The sequence below is a fragment of the Ornithodoros turicata genome, chromosome 2 (assembly GCF_037126465.1).
Source record: "Ornithodoros turicata isolate Travis chromosome 2, ASM3712646v1, whole genome shotgun sequence".
In the NCBI taxonomy this organism is placed as follows: domain Eukaryota; kingdom Metazoa; phylum Arthropoda; class Arachnida; order Ixodida; family Argasidae; genus Ornithodoros; species Ornithodoros turicata.
The window spans coordinates 73,865,124-73,880,031 of record NC_088202.1 but is presented as its reverse complement, the minus strand read 5'-3'; the positions used below and the strand labels follow the sequence as shown (position 1 = coordinate 73,880,031).

The window sequence follows — 14,908 nt, the reverse complement described above, 5'->3', positions numbered from 1 at the left end:
CCATACCTACAGTCACTGTAGCCATATCTAATGCAAACGGAACACGCCTATATAAGCACCACACAGTTGAAGCAAAAAAAAAATAAAAAATGGCGGTCTACAATGGGCTATAAGCGAAATACCTGCATGGTGAATTTACTAAGCCATGATGTGATGTAGCTTATGTCGCTGGAACATTCAACGGCCATAAATAAATACTGTTATCGTTACATGTCTCTCGAACGGGGTGTTGTATAACTTAAAAGGGCACTTTTTTAAACATGTGAACGTTTAATTCGTCTGAAACGAGCCTTGTGTGTCGAACTGATTGTGTGGTAGACAATTTATGTAAATGGTGATAACTTTCTAGCATTCCGCCTTCTTACTCAGTGTAATTGCTTCCTCTCAAAGCGAGTACCGATCCAGGCAACGCGACCAGTGCTAAACAAATAAAGGACGACCTCAGTTGCACCATTGAATGCGCGCCTGCACTGTTGAGCCAGCTCTGAAGATCTCTCTTCGGTTGCGTTCGAGTTATATCAGTCGGCGAAGCATGTAGTCATCGCCTCAGCGGGCAAACAAGTCCTCCATGCATGCAGCAAATAACCCCAGCCTTGAAAGACATCGATCGTAGCAAGATATTGATATGTGTGTGCCTGCATGGTAATCTGCACGTTATCATTCCGGCGATGTTGTGCGCTTGAAGTGTGTCCTTGTACGTTGTCTTGGATCTACAGTCGTTAATGCTCGTTAGAATCGTTTGGTACGTCGTATTTTGCGATTCTGTTAGGTTCAACAAAAGAGAAACAGCTGAGAGTAAGAGACAGGCATCGCGTTTATATACCTTTTCATCTACGTTATGGAATGCATATTTTCAGTTGCGCAGTTCTATGTGGGGGTTTCAGTTTTTAGTGCTATCTGTATACCTTCAGGTGAAGGTGAAGGGATGTAGTAGACTGCTACACGAAAGCTTGTGCATAATAAACATACAAAGCTTCATCGTTTTATATTCATTGTGTCTGCAGCATTGAAGGGGTGACAGCTTCTGCTGTTGCCATCAGCATTCTAAACCTTTCAAGCTTTATTGTGTAAAACAACTCAAGTTGTATGAGAAAAATAATGAAGATTAGAAGAGAGATGTGGCGTTATCAGCGCTTGTCAACTTCATAGTGAGCAGTGATATGGAATCTGTATTTTAGGACCGCATTCTAGGCATGTGTCGTCAAGTTCCCCGTTACTGTTAGTTTTTCGAAATTCATTTCACTTCTTTTTTTTTGTGTGTGTGTGTGGGGGGGGTATATGTTTATTCACACAAAAGGAGATGTCAGCCAGGCAAGTGCCGGCTTGCTTGCGGGATGTAGCTACGCATGTGCACGTACAGTTCGGTGACCGGGAGGGGTGATGTTTTTCTATTTTAATTTTTTCCTTTTCCGTTCATTTAGGGGATCTTTGTGGGAGTAGCAGAATTCGTCAGGTGACGAATTGAATATCTTCCTTTTTATATATATATATATATAATCAGACTCAATGAAGATTTGAGGTGCTAGTTTTGTTGCGATGGTCATTCTACATGGGGAAGAAGTTTTGTTGCTGAATTGCCGAAAGTTTAGGTTCGCGCCGCGCGTGCCTAGCTCGTGCCATTGAGATCGCGTTCTGCTTACGCGTGATAGCATTCCTACTCGGCAAGGTAGACCAGACTAGCGCATTCGTCACCGGTGTGGCGAACGGCAGGTACAGTTGTCTCTTGTGCTTCTAGATACCAGACCGATTCTTCGTTAAGAATGGCTCACGCAGAAATGGCGAAGCCTCACCAAGTTCACGCAGTGAACGCCAACAGTCTACTGGAGCATCTTAGCCACCTCGATGTCAACCAGAAGCCAAACTTCACACGGCTCACTGGAATCGTCTGTACTATTGGTAAGCAAAAACCCTGGCTCTTCGCGGCTTTGTATTCGCTTTTAGGCTAATTTTTCTTCTGTACTATGCCGCTCACCAAACTCGTGTGTGTGAAGTGGATTTCAAATTAGTAAAGGACCCGGTAGTGGGTGTTCTAAAGTATCCTATAACCTGTTCGGCTGTATGGCGCAAGGTATCACACGGGAGAAAGCGATTTGGAAAACTTTCGTCTGGGACGTGCTTGGAACGCCTGTCACATGACTGACGTGACATGAAGTGATCAATTACATGACGACATAGGAGGAGCATGTTGAGGCTGCGTTACTAGCCTCCGCGAATAGGAGACTCCGGGACAATCCGAAACTATCATAATGGCTGTGTAACTAGTTCGCTACATTCTTCTGAAATAAATTTAGTTTGGCAGTTGGGGACTCGTTAGTTTCCATAAGAGCTAGGAAGCTCAAAAAGAAACCGAACCCTCTGAAGGTTCCCCCCCCCCCCCGTACCATGCGTGACGTCACCGGTTGTCTCTTGTGGGCCCTGTTTTTCGGGCACGCGCTTTGGAACTTCTTCGTGCCATCCGTTTCTTCGACTTCGTTCTAAAATATTCGCCAGCGGCAAAAGCAAACCCACGAAGCCGTACACGAGGAATACCGGTGAGGTAAAGCCCAGTGTTGCTGGACTGCTTTTCCGTGGATTAGCACCTAATCACTGAAAGGAAAATATTCCTTTTCTATTTATCTGTGCCGCTTGGGGATGAGAAATACCATACGGTACGGAATGATGTCGTACCGTTACCTCAACCGGAAACCCATCTATGAAACCGATACCACTATGTTCGGCATCGGCCGACAATCTACTTGGCTAATTTTTTGGTCAGAAAAGTGCTTGGAAATAGCGGCTCCGGCGGCGTGACGTCACTCCCTAACCGGATGAGTGAAAGGGATTTTCGATACTGTGGTCAGTGGTCCACGAATAAAATTACACTATAGTTTACCACCACATGTTACACCACTGGAACAGATGTAACCGTCCCTTTAAGGCTAACTATAGGATAGTAATTTTAACACTGAAGCGAACAACTACATGCATAGAACCAAACTCATATGCTGTCCACGTACATATAGACAGCATATGTGCGTAACATATGCATACGGATCCTTTGGTGTTCCCATGTAAAATCCCCATAGAAACCCTCCTGAAATATTTGAGCAGGGTGTATTTTTTCTTTCGTGAGTTTTGTCCCGGAAGCTATGGAAAGTGTAGTCATGACAGTTGGCTATAGAATTCAAGTGTAAATAACTGCCTGCAAATTTAATATATGCCTTTAATTAATGCCTCTGACCACTTGAAGAGCATTTTTAGTTTTGGTTTGGGTTCAGCAACACGCTAACTATACCATTGTTGATGCACTACAGGGCCTGCATCAGAGATGTTCCCAAGTTGATGGAGATGATGAAGATAGGTATGAACGTTGCCAGATTAAACTTCTCCCACGGAACACACGAGGTAAGCGGACATGATGAAGCCTTGGAGAGATTCTCACAAGGAATTGTTCAACAGTACCATTTGGGAACAATCAAGAATGTACGTGAAGCAGAACGCCTGCTGAATGAGCAAATTAAACCAGATGCTTACAACATTGCCATTGCGCTTGACACCAAAGGGCCTGAGATTCGAACAGGGTTTCTCAAAGCGGTACGTACATGCTGTATCAGGGATTAGATCACTGCACGGGTTCGGGCTGGGTAAAGCTTTCCTTTGGCGGGGCTTGGCTTGGGTTTGACCATTATGGGGCCGAGCCTAGGTCGGGCTCGAGCTCGTGTGTGTTGGTTAGTAAATTTTACAGCCTGATAACACTGGGCTGGGTAGCCATAAATTTCTCTGACCCGCCTGGGCCTAAGACTGCAGCCTGTGCAGTGCTCTATAAGTAGAGCCTGAATTTTTAGGGTTTAACCAGATTCTTCCCCGAATTTGCACCCCGAATTGAAGTTGCCTCTTTAGGGTAAAACCCAATTTTTACCTGGCAAATTGCCCTCACTGAGACTTGCGTAGGAATGCACACTAACTTGTTTTGCAGCAAACAGTTAAATCACCATTTGTACTGAACCAGTTCAGTTCGAGCAACTGAGCAGATTTCTCCCCGAATACTGGAATTTGCATGAATTTAGAGCGCACCCAATTTTTACTCCCCGAATTATTTCCCGAAACTTCAGGCTCAGGTATGCTTTAACAGTGGATTCATGCAGGGTGGAGTAGGGTCTGTAGCGGAAGTAGAATTGAAGAAAGGAGAAAAAATCACTGTCACCACAGACGAAAAGTTCAGGGATATCTGCGACGCAAGCACCCTGTATGTAGACTACAAAAATATCACCAGGTGTTGTCCAAGGGAATGAGGATCTTCATTGATGATGGCCTAATGTGCCTTATCGTCGAAGAAGTTGGTAAGCTGCTCGAGTTTGCTTTGCATAAAAGGTTTCTACAACAGCTACTTTTCCAGGTGCGGATTTCTTGAAATGCACAATTGAAAATGGTGGCATGCTTGGTGGCAAGAAAGGAGTGAACTTGCCAGGGGCCATGGTGGACTTGCCCGCTGTGTCGGAAAAGGACAAGCAAGACCTGCTTTTTGGGGTTGAGCAAGGGGTTAGTATAACCACTCCTAGACATTGATGTGAGCACAGAAGAAAACTGAATTATTTATAGGTGGACATGATCTTCGCATCGTTCATAAGAAACGCCAATGGCGTTAAGGAAATCCGCAGTGTACTTGGTGAAAAGGGCAAGGACATCAAGATCATGTGCAAATTGGAGAACGATGAAGGGGTGCGAAAGTGAGTATAGGTTTCAGATTTCAGGAGGAGCTTTGATCTTAGGTTTGATGTGCACAATGGCAACTATCTCTCCCACCTCCTTCTGGTGTGGAATCAAGGCAACGCGATGCCAGAAGGGCAGCTCCCACTCCCCTTAATACAACTGCAAAAAGACCCACGAGATTCAAGGCTCTCTTGTGCACCACGATGGTGTGCTGTACTCACGTAATCATACATACCACACTGTGATTCAGCTGGCAAGGCGCTGTCAGGCATTTCCATAATGCAGATTGACCATGTCTTATGTGTAGAGAATTGATCTGCTTGCAATAGGACACTCACTGTGACCAGCATGGACGGTGGTATTGGGCATATCATGAGTAAGGCCCCGGGTTTTCCGTAATTCCGCAAATCGGAATCCTTCAACAAAATGCTTTGTTGGGCTAGTTGGTAATTCATTGTAGACAGGAAACAAACAGCGCGAAAACCACGGGAGGAAATACAATGAATTACCTACTAGCCCAACAAAGCATTTTGTTGAACTACATCTCTTCGTCTGTGGGCCCTACTCTTTGTGTCCCTCCTTCTTCAAAATAGCGCCCGTGTGTGTCTTATGTTTCCTCCCGTGGTTGTTGTTTTCGCGCTGTTTGTTTCCTGTCTACGGAATCCTTCGTTGGACGCTAAATTTCGCGGAATCCCTTATTTCGCTCGAATTTTGTCCGCGCGATTTGGCGGAACTCAGATTGGGTCGAAGGACGCGATTGGCGCGATGTGGACTGTTATGCAGCGTCTTAGGGGAAGTATTGCACGCTCACGCAAAATGGCTTTGGATAAAAGCAAGTGCTGCGCACGCTCCCAACTGCTAGCGTTGACCCACCGACGTATTCGCATATTTTGCGCCATCGTATAACTTCAGCACGAAAAATCTGGCACGGGCGTCGTCAGCGACCGTTGCGCGCCATTGCTTTTCGCGACGCCGTCGGTGCTATCGAAGTTATTGCGGTGCATTTGTTTGATTTGCGCACACTTTCATGTGATGGTCCACTGACGCGATGGACGATGTCACACGACCAAACCCGGAAAGAAACGCTGGACAAACACGCTGTGACAAACCTTACAGCATAGCACGACAAAGTTGGCTGACAAGTTCGGTAGTCGACTAGTTACAAGTGCGACTAGCGGGGTCTTCTAGCAGCGTCGAGGTATTTCACTGGTACATGAGCTATAGTGGGCCGGCGTTTTGCCACCCGACCGTCGTAACTAACGTTCGCGCGCAATTTGCGCACCCCCCAAAGACCTTTCAGTAGGTATAAAATGATCGTAGGCGACAGACGGCATTCGCTGTCAGAAGAGATACGAACACGAGATACCATGTAATGCTGAGCCACAACAGTGCTTTGAATCTGTAGGCTTACAAATATTTTTTGTTCCCACATGCCATCCCAAAAATAGTGAATTTGCCGTGTGCTGTGAGCTGTGCTGTGCGCATTCCTGATGCCCATGTTCTGAATGTGCAGGGTCGATGAAATCCTGGAGGAGACAGATGGCATCATGGTCGCCCGGGGTGACATGGGCATCGAGATTCCGCCAGAGAAAGTGTTTTTGGCACAGAAGATGATGATTGCCAAAGTGCAACATGATGGGAAAGCCAGTGATCTGCGCCACCCAGATGTTGGAAAGCATGACACACAAACCCGCCCCCACTCGTGCAGAGGTCTCTGACGTGGCAAACGCAGGTTCGGGTGGGTGCAGACGTGTAATGCTGTCGGGAGTGACTGCAAAGGGCGACTACCCGTTGGAGACAGTTGAAGATGATGGCAGCAGTCTGCTGCGAGGCTGAAGCTGCCTTCTACAGAAGGATGTTTTCATTCATCTGTCCCACAGTTGCTCCTGTACCAACGGATGGAACGCACACCATTGCCATAGCAGCTGTAGTGCCTCCATTAAATGCTTGGCAGCAGCAATCATTGTGACTCAGACTACTGGAAGGTAAGATACAGATGGTCACTTTAGGTGAGCAACTGCAAAGGTACAGCTATGTGGGCATTTGGTTCAGGCTTCTGTGTGGGTCTGTGTAGCAATTTATTTGCAATAATCTGCGGTACTCTGACACACTATCACCGTTCATTCGTAGTCTCTCTCCAGAGATTCATATTTACTTTTGTCTGCGCAGGACTGCCCACTTAATTGCAAAGTACAGGCCACGTTGCCCCATCATGGCTGTGTCGAGAGCTGAACAGACAGTGAGACAGGCTCATCTCTACCGAGGGCCTTCTGCCACTACTTTTCACAGGTTAGTTTTCTAGCAGCCCTCCTGCTTGGAAAGGGGACCAAGGTTCGTTTCAGGCGAGCGTCACGCTGACTGGCCAGTTGATGTGGACAACCGCATTGAGTATGCAATTGAAGTTGGGAAGAAGAGGGGATTTCTGCGCAAAGATGACGCAGTCATTGTGGTGACAGGCTGGCGCAAGGGGGCCGGTGCTACCAAACACTCTGCGCATCGTGTATGTGTGAACTGAATTGAGCCTTGGGTTGCACATGGCTTTCTCCCGGGGACAAACTGTGGTTGTAGGAATCTCATGCGTGTATTGAAATATCCCTAGATATGCTTAGGTGGGAGGATCGTCCGAAGGTGTTTCCAGAAAAAAGGAGCAGGGAACCAGGTAAACTAAGGCCTGTGATTTGTCGGGTTAGTTTGTCACACATGATAGGTTGTGTCGGTCTGGCTTTTCTGCTGACCTCTACTGTATTTCTCTTGGCTCTACCTGTTTCTTTGTCCTCGTCCTTCGCTGTAAGTTAACTTAATAAAACAATGGCACCACTGCTTTCTCTGTGCTCTACTTTCTGCCGGTCCTTGCATTGGAGGTGTCCTGCTTAGTGTCTAACTTCTGCATGCATATCCTATTCAATCTAGTTATGTGCACTTGGTTATACATTTCAGGTATGTTCCAGACACCAAGGTTAGCCCAGAGCATGTTGGAGATTAGCAAGTATCGACTGTGGCCGTGTGTATTTTCAAAATCGTTATTTAATAAACTTCCTTATGTCTTAACTGTTTCTACTGATGGCAGCAACAAGATACCTTGCATTCTCCAAAACCAATCTGGCGATCTTGACAGTAACCTGGGCATGATTAAGGAATTGATCAGCAACCTGTAGAATAAACTCTAGTCTAATGTAGATGGTTCCCTATGCTGGATTCAACTCTGTGCCCTGAGCTGTACATACCAGTCATGATCACTTCATCACCATCTTTTAGGAATGTCTAGTATCTCCAGCTTTTAGTTGGATGGTTTAGTTCCCTTCCCAGCAGAGTTCCAACATCGAGCCATAAGAATCTTCAGTCTGAGAAGGAAAATAAGCGATTATCCCTAGCAAGTGGTTGCTGGTCCCTGCATGGAACTTACTGGGGCCACTTATAGTGCCAGAACCCAACAGATCTCCAGGCTGCAATGTTGCACCCAGTGATACTGTGGTGTGCCAGCTGTTGCTTCATTGTCCAGTACATGTACTGAAAGAACCACAGTGTAAGCATGTCCAAGCAGGTGCAGATATCATACAAACCTTAAAGTTAGACTTTGCAAATGTACTGGCTTCTTGGGCATCTTTAGCTGCAAGGAATTTCATTGAAGGGATAAGATTTCCAGTCTTTCAATCGGTTGGCTGAACAAAGTGAATTCTAGGCCCAAAACCTCCCAGGCCTCTCCAACAGAGAACCCTCAAACATTGACTTAGCAAATGCATTTAGGTATTGTAGAGGTCTTTGCATGGACAAAAAAATCGACTAACCTCAGTATCCCAAATGGCATATCAAATGGGCTGTTACTGACTCTGTATTGTACCCAGCAGGGGCACAGTGAAGGGGGGAGGCTTAGGGGCCACTAGATACAGCTGCATATGGATTAACCTAGGCACTTTAATTACACATGTTTGGTGCTTACGCTTGATGGCCACCTCTAAATTGATGTCAAAGTTGAACTGGTCAGTGTGAAGTAGGTATGGGAATGGAGCTGGATCCTGTGCAACATTTGAGCACTTGAATGGCTCTAGGGCCTTCCATAGTTACGACCCATGGGCTGATAGTTGTGCAAGGTTTTTAGCCAGGAAGGGGCCTAGGGGGACATATTCCACTTTTGGATGTCTCTTGCTGGAAAAGGTACAAAAAGCCTGGGTAAGTTGATCAAGGAAATTCTTTTGCCTTCGCTTCTTTTCAACAGAAAAATCCAGCAACCTGGTAGGTAGAGGGAAAGCCTGAGGCTTTTCACCCTGCATGCACTGGCATGTGGGCAAATTACATTGCAATGTCTGCATAGTGCCGCATGTCACTGTTTGGTGGATCCAGGCGGATTGGTGCTGCCTGGGTGTTTTCCCTGGGATTTTCCTCAGACGCTTTCCTCAGCCCTAGATGCATGGTGCCCCTTGCGACAGTCGTGATGTTACCCGACTAAGCGTGGCTGACTACAGCAAGCAGTTGATTACAGTGACCACCACCAAGCCCACCTCGTTAGTGCTTGCACATCAGTATGAAGTATAACAGATGGCATAATCTCCGTTTGAATCTGCAGGGGCAGCCAGCTGTGACAGTATTTTTATTTCCTGATCTATTTATCCGTGCATCTCGTGGTATGCTATGAAAAAGGACAACAATCCATTTTATTGTTCAAAATTCTGCTTCTAGACACAAAACTTGCTGGGTATTTTTTTTTTTTTTTTGCATTTCCAGTTCAGTACTTGAGTACCTTCATGGGAACGTATGAAAGAAAAGTAGAGTACAAAGTACATAATTTGAAAATGTACTGTACTCCCCATCACTGTACATTGGTGATGGAACAAAATTTGTGGAGAGGCAAACAGCGCAACAGTGTGCGCGAGAATTTTCTTGCAACTACCATGATGGTAAGTCTGTGCTGTAGCATGCTGCATTCATTATAATTTGCACATAATTTTTCTTGAGAACATGCACCATTTTGCATGGAATACTGTGCTATGTCACAAATTCACAATAATAAGTTAAATGTCTATAGCATAGGATGATAGTACTGAGTGAAAAAAAAAGAAAAAAAAAAAAAGGGATGAAAACTTATGAAGAGCATCTGTTCCTCCTGCTTTTTCTTATTCAACCCGAGTAGCCAGGGAGTTGGTAATGACGTCCGAGCCTATGTCATCACATGGCTCCAGAGTAACCACCTTTGACCGGAATTTTCGAACACCTAGAGTTACTCTGCGCTCAAAATGGCGGACTGACCCTGACGGGCGAGACTATGTGGAAGTGGTGGCATTCTCAAGCTTCGTCATACTGTCTCTTTAACAACCTACTGTTTAATGCAGCTGCGTGCACTCCATGCACATTTTGAAAATATTCTACAGTTTTAACCAGTCTTCCACTTCCAAATCTCTGAGAGAACACCACCCAAATTGTCTGTCAACAGGATGGTTGGTTGCAGACGACGCGTCGTCTGCTAGCTTGTGTGAGATGTCATAGCGCTGGCGTACCCTGCTTCAGAGCAGAGTTGGGAAGAGTTGTTACTCCTCAAAGTAACTTTGAGTTGCCAGAGTTGAATAAGAAAACGCACCCTATATCCACTGTCTATGGCCATTTAGGCTACACTGATATTGGTACTGCCTACTTGTGCCATGTGCTGCTCTACTTACCGCTCCAGTCATTCATGAGAACCATACCAAAAATATGGTCATGGGCCTTTTCAATGGGAATAGGATCTCCCAGGGATGAAGCTGGACCAACGAAAAATCCCATTTCCAGCTCAAAGTCCATCAACTTGCATGGCCCAAATGTTGGTGGCTTAGCTGTATTGAATAAAAGAAAGTAAACTTTCGGTCTGCACACATAGAGTCGGCGCGGCCCTTTGGAAGAAGATTCTCGGTATGTCTATATTAAAATGAGAGTGGGTGCTTACTATCATCTGGTCTAGTTTGCCCATTGGGTCTGCGAATGGGGGTGCCAGACACAACTACCGAAGATGCACGCCCGTGGTAACCGACGGGCAGGTATTTCCTGTTGAGTACGACTCATTATAACCCACTCACTGAGTCATACAGGTGCTCGTTGCACCTGAGTTCTCACCAGTTTGGCATGAGAGCATTGTCCTTTCCACGAAACATTGTGCCAACATTCGTGGCATGCTCCAGGGATGAGTAGAAGTCAGTGTAGTCACCTACAGAGGTATGTCACACCATTTAAAATTAGTACTTACAGTGAATTGTGCTTTCCTATCTACGACCAGCAATAAGAGCACAACATGGATGTCCGGCACTTACCAATTTTTGCGGGTAAGTGCATTGTTGTCTGTGACATTGGGACTAGTGCTCTAGAAGTAAAAATAGTTGGTGTCAGGAAAAATAAAATGGAGCACGTGGAAAACTAAAAATTGTTTTGCACTGTGTACACTATAGGGTTCTTCGTTTTCGAGGTTTCATGATTTTATACAATTCGGGAGGGAAAAGTCTGGTGTTCGTTTACACGCAGAGAATACGGGCGAAAATCGGGCGCTATGAATCATCAGTTTGATAGGTCACCAGATGGAGTTTTGGGTGAAACAAAATGGCATATTGAAACAGCCGCTGCTGTAGACACTGGGACGAGAACAATCATCTTCTATATTTCAGCTCGGACAGGGAGAGTGTACTGACCGCGCTAATAAAACATTGCCCGAGCTCCACAAAAGGCTCGTCTTTGTCCTCCTGCAGGAGGGATCATAACAGCGGACAAAGTGGTTGTCGCAACTTAGCACTCCTTGCTGATATGATGATTCACTTTTCCGACGGTTCACCGAGAGTGACAAGTTGAAGGACCGCAAAGATTTCGGGTAGATATCGGGTTTTACCCGATTTCTTGAAAATTTGTTCAGGGGGGAAGTATCGTGATAAATCGGGTTTAACCCGAAAACAAAGAACCCTATGTATACAGTCATCCCTCGTTAATATGCACACTTTCGTCCTTCGGAAAAATTGTCCATAAAGCGAATGTCCGTATTATCGGGCCAGACAGGATTTATTGTGAAACAAACTCTGTTATCAGTGTCTGCTTGTGCGCGGAATTCACAGTCTATAGAATATCCACAACTTTTAATTGCTTGAGGCTCATCCCCGTTGTCTTCGAAGAATTGGAGCAGCCCTTCCTCAGCCATTGCTGCTGTGACAACTGACTTAGCACAGTGTGCATTGTCACAGAAAACGTCCAAACAGTTTTACGATTCCTCGTCGGATTCTGGTCTCTCGACCGTCGCCATAGTTGTGTCATCAGTCAACTCCTTTTCGATGTCCGCTTCGGTAGCCATTGCGCTGTCCATTGTCAAAAAAGCGAGTTCCATATTATCGAGGCACAAATACACGAGAGAAGTTTCGTTCCCAGAAAACGTGTCCATATTAACGAGGGACGACTATAACCTTTGCCACTAAGCATGGTGTCTTCATTGAACGAGTGAAAGTGTACTTGGGGACCAGATTTGTACGAACATTGTTCTCTTGACTGCACTAATTTGTACAGACCAAACAAGCAAGGTTATTTCACTGAACCTGGAAAGTGCCTTCACAGATGCCTGGTGTTCTGCACTAACCCCTTCTGGGGCCTACTGCGTTAAGACAACTTCGATGCATTCATTCACGACACACCAACACACACACAAAAAAAAAAAAAACAAGAGCCAGTTTCATACCAGGCTGCACAAATATTATAAGGAAAATGAAAAGACTGTCCCCCCAAAGATAGGGGTATGCTCTGCTATAGAAAAGCACACCAATGCATATTGAAATAAAAATTGAAGTTTGTGACAAATATGCAATCAACAGATGAAAGATGCTTGTAAACCATGGACTTACTTTCCCTTGAGTGCAATATCATCACGAAGCACAGGTTCATCCTTGGACAGTAGCTTCTGTATGACCTTTCTTGCTTCCAACCATGCTGGCCTCCAAGCGCCATAAAAGCATTGAGTGTCGACTAAATGAGCAAAGGACATGTTTGCTTTTCACTGGCTTTCAATATGAGTTTGGACAGTTTCGTATTGTGGGGAGTTACCTCTTCGAAGACATGCTGGTTAGTCCGGAGTATGGACCCGTGAAGAAAGGACTTAACAACACTTAGGTCCAGTACATATTCACCAATGGCCACTCCAGGCCTAGGCTGTTTTCTGCAAAGCATGGATCTCATGACAGGCTTTTATGTTGGTTTGGCACTGACACAGCTGCTCGAAGCTTCGCACACAACTGCTATCACACCTGCTGCCTTCCCCGGCATTTGCTTCACATAAATATTTCTTAAGAGAAAAACTTTGATGTGACCAACCCAGGCTGTACCAGCTGCAGTGGAACAGGTGGTAATATGCATGTGTTTCTACTCATCCCAGAGTCAGGGACTGAAACAACGTAACCGAAAACTGCTTGGAACCCAATTTTTTTTCAAGAACCGTACCCGGAATGAAACCGCAATTCACCATCAGCAATCAACCGAAACCGTAACCTGAACCGAAAAAGTGCTTTCAGTTACCGGTTCATGTGAATCGGTTCAAGCATGAATGCGAACACCTATCGATGCGATATCTGTATCACTTTATGATGATAAGTGGTGTAGTATGTGCTTCCGTTAAATTAGATCTCTTCGTCATGTGTTTTTCATTCAGAAGTTATGTAGACAACGTACGATCTTATGCGCTTGGACCCATAATGGGATGACATACGCTACGTATGACATGTATCGTGTACGTCTCTTATGAATTATAAGCTGTATTATGGTGATTATTTAAGCACCACTGCTTAACCACTTAACTTAACTTAACGTATTAACTTAACCACTGAATACATGAGACTAAGGCTTGAGTGTGAATCACCCAGTAAAAGTCATATGGTCTGAGGGTGCATGTCACCCACTTGTGTAGGACACCCTTCAATTTGTATTATTAACTACGAACAAGGTGAGGTACATATCAGATAACTAAAAATGGGAAAATGCTTCACTTTGCAAAGGAAATAATATACCAGACAAAGATTTCTCTTTTCTGGATGGCAACGCACCATGGAGTACAGCAGTACCGGCATCTACTTTTCGCCTCCGGGGACAAGTGGGAAATTCCCTTTATCACTTTAAATCGAAAATTGGTGGAGAAGGTTGGGTACAAAAGCTGTATGATAATTTACACTCGTAACTATCGTGTCCAGAGTCAAATTCGATGGGCCAATCAATTAGAAATCACTTTATAGGTATTGCTTCACCTGCATGATCATGCTGCAGTAATTAATTTTGTATTGACCAAAAGAAGTATTTCCAAAAATGTATATGGGCTTCATCAAGAAGCTTTTTTTTTTGTTGTTTAAGTGCAATTTATATTAACTATGGAACATATGAACCTGTGAAACCCACACCTGAACAGCAGGAGAAATTACCTTAACAACGACATGAGCTACTTTTTGCTGTCCAAGTTACAGATAAAGCTTGCCGCGTCTCTGATGCCCGAGTTTTTGACCACCACTGTACGTCTGAAAACAGCTTTTGCGCTCAAAACTCTGTGATTGTGCCGGTGCTCTCCCTGCTGTCATGTTTCCCTTTACTCAACGATATCCCTCGCTCTACCATAATAATGCGGGAACGTCCACAGGTCGTGCGGAGATACCTGAACACCTCCCGTCAACGAGCCGGCACATTACACGGTCAATACGGTCAATACAACAGCCCCGCGGGACACTTCTCACATTGATGTGGATGCGGTAGATGTACCCGTACCCGGCAATGCACTTACGTTCGTAGGCGTGGAAAATATTCCATACGGCAAGTTTGCATAGGTGAAGTGACAACCGTCGGCTACTGGAACGAAAGACATTTTCTTCGTCGTGTTTGAACGAAAGACAAGATTGTATACTGGCACTGGCAGCCGAGCCAAGATAGACGCAGACGCCGGTCAAGTGGGGGCAAGGGAAGCGCCACTCTCATCTCTCGTGTTATCGCTTGAGGCTATCGCAAGTCGCAAGCAAGGGGCTGGTCGCGTCTGACTGTCAAGGTCGAATACCAACGGCCACAATGTCGTTCGTTTGGTACCAGAGGAATCATAAGGAGTATAAATGTGTCACTCCTTGTGTTTTGGCACTGTAGGACAAGTGCGGTCTGGCTCGGTTTATCAAGAATCGCGAGTCATATGGACGCCGCTCCGATATTTTCTTTCCAGGAGGCGGGGGTGAATGTTTGGGGTGGTGGATCGCGGATCGCGATCTGTTTG

At 45.4% G+C, this 14,908-nt stretch overlaps 2 protein-coding genes across 2 annotated transcripts; one reads left to right on the top strand and one right to left on the bottom strand.

Annotated features, from left to right (window-relative positions):
- The first annotated feature begins 3,267 nt into the window (after positions 1–3,267).
- LOC135385568 (pyruvate kinase PKM-like) lies at positions 3,268–7,737 on the top strand. Its single transcript, XM_064614961.1, is given in 15 exon segments — positions 3,268–3,384; positions 3,439–3,573; positions 4,125–4,248; positions 4,251–4,319; positions 4,376–4,518; positions 4,579–4,706; positions 6,203–6,311; positions 6,313–6,492; positions 6,494–6,617; positions 6,620–6,674; positions 6,859–6,952; positions 6,954–6,978; positions 7,032–7,189; positions 7,289–7,348; positions 7,627–7,737. Coding segments are annotated over 15 exon segments (1,530 nt in total). The 5' UTR covers positions 3,268–3,282; the 3' UTR covers positions 7,651–7,737.
- Positions 7,729–14,678, bottom strand: LOC135385569 (fumarylacetoacetase-like). The gene is given in 17 exon segments (XM_064614962.1): positions 7,729–7,808; positions 7,914–7,952; positions 7,955–8,138; positions 8,140–8,196; positions 8,250–8,296; positions 8,627–8,738; positions 8,740–8,774; positions 8,777–8,812; positions 8,815–8,832; positions 10,338–10,490; positions 10,601–10,698; positions 10,768–10,858; positions 10,962–11,011; positions 12,522–12,612; positions 12,615–12,642; positions 12,721–12,831; positions 14,435–14,678. Coding segments are annotated over 17 exon segments (1,296 nt in total). The 5' UTR covers positions 14,516–14,678; the 3' UTR covers positions 7,729–7,743.
- Between the last annotated feature and the right edge of the window lie 230 nt (positions 14,679–14,908).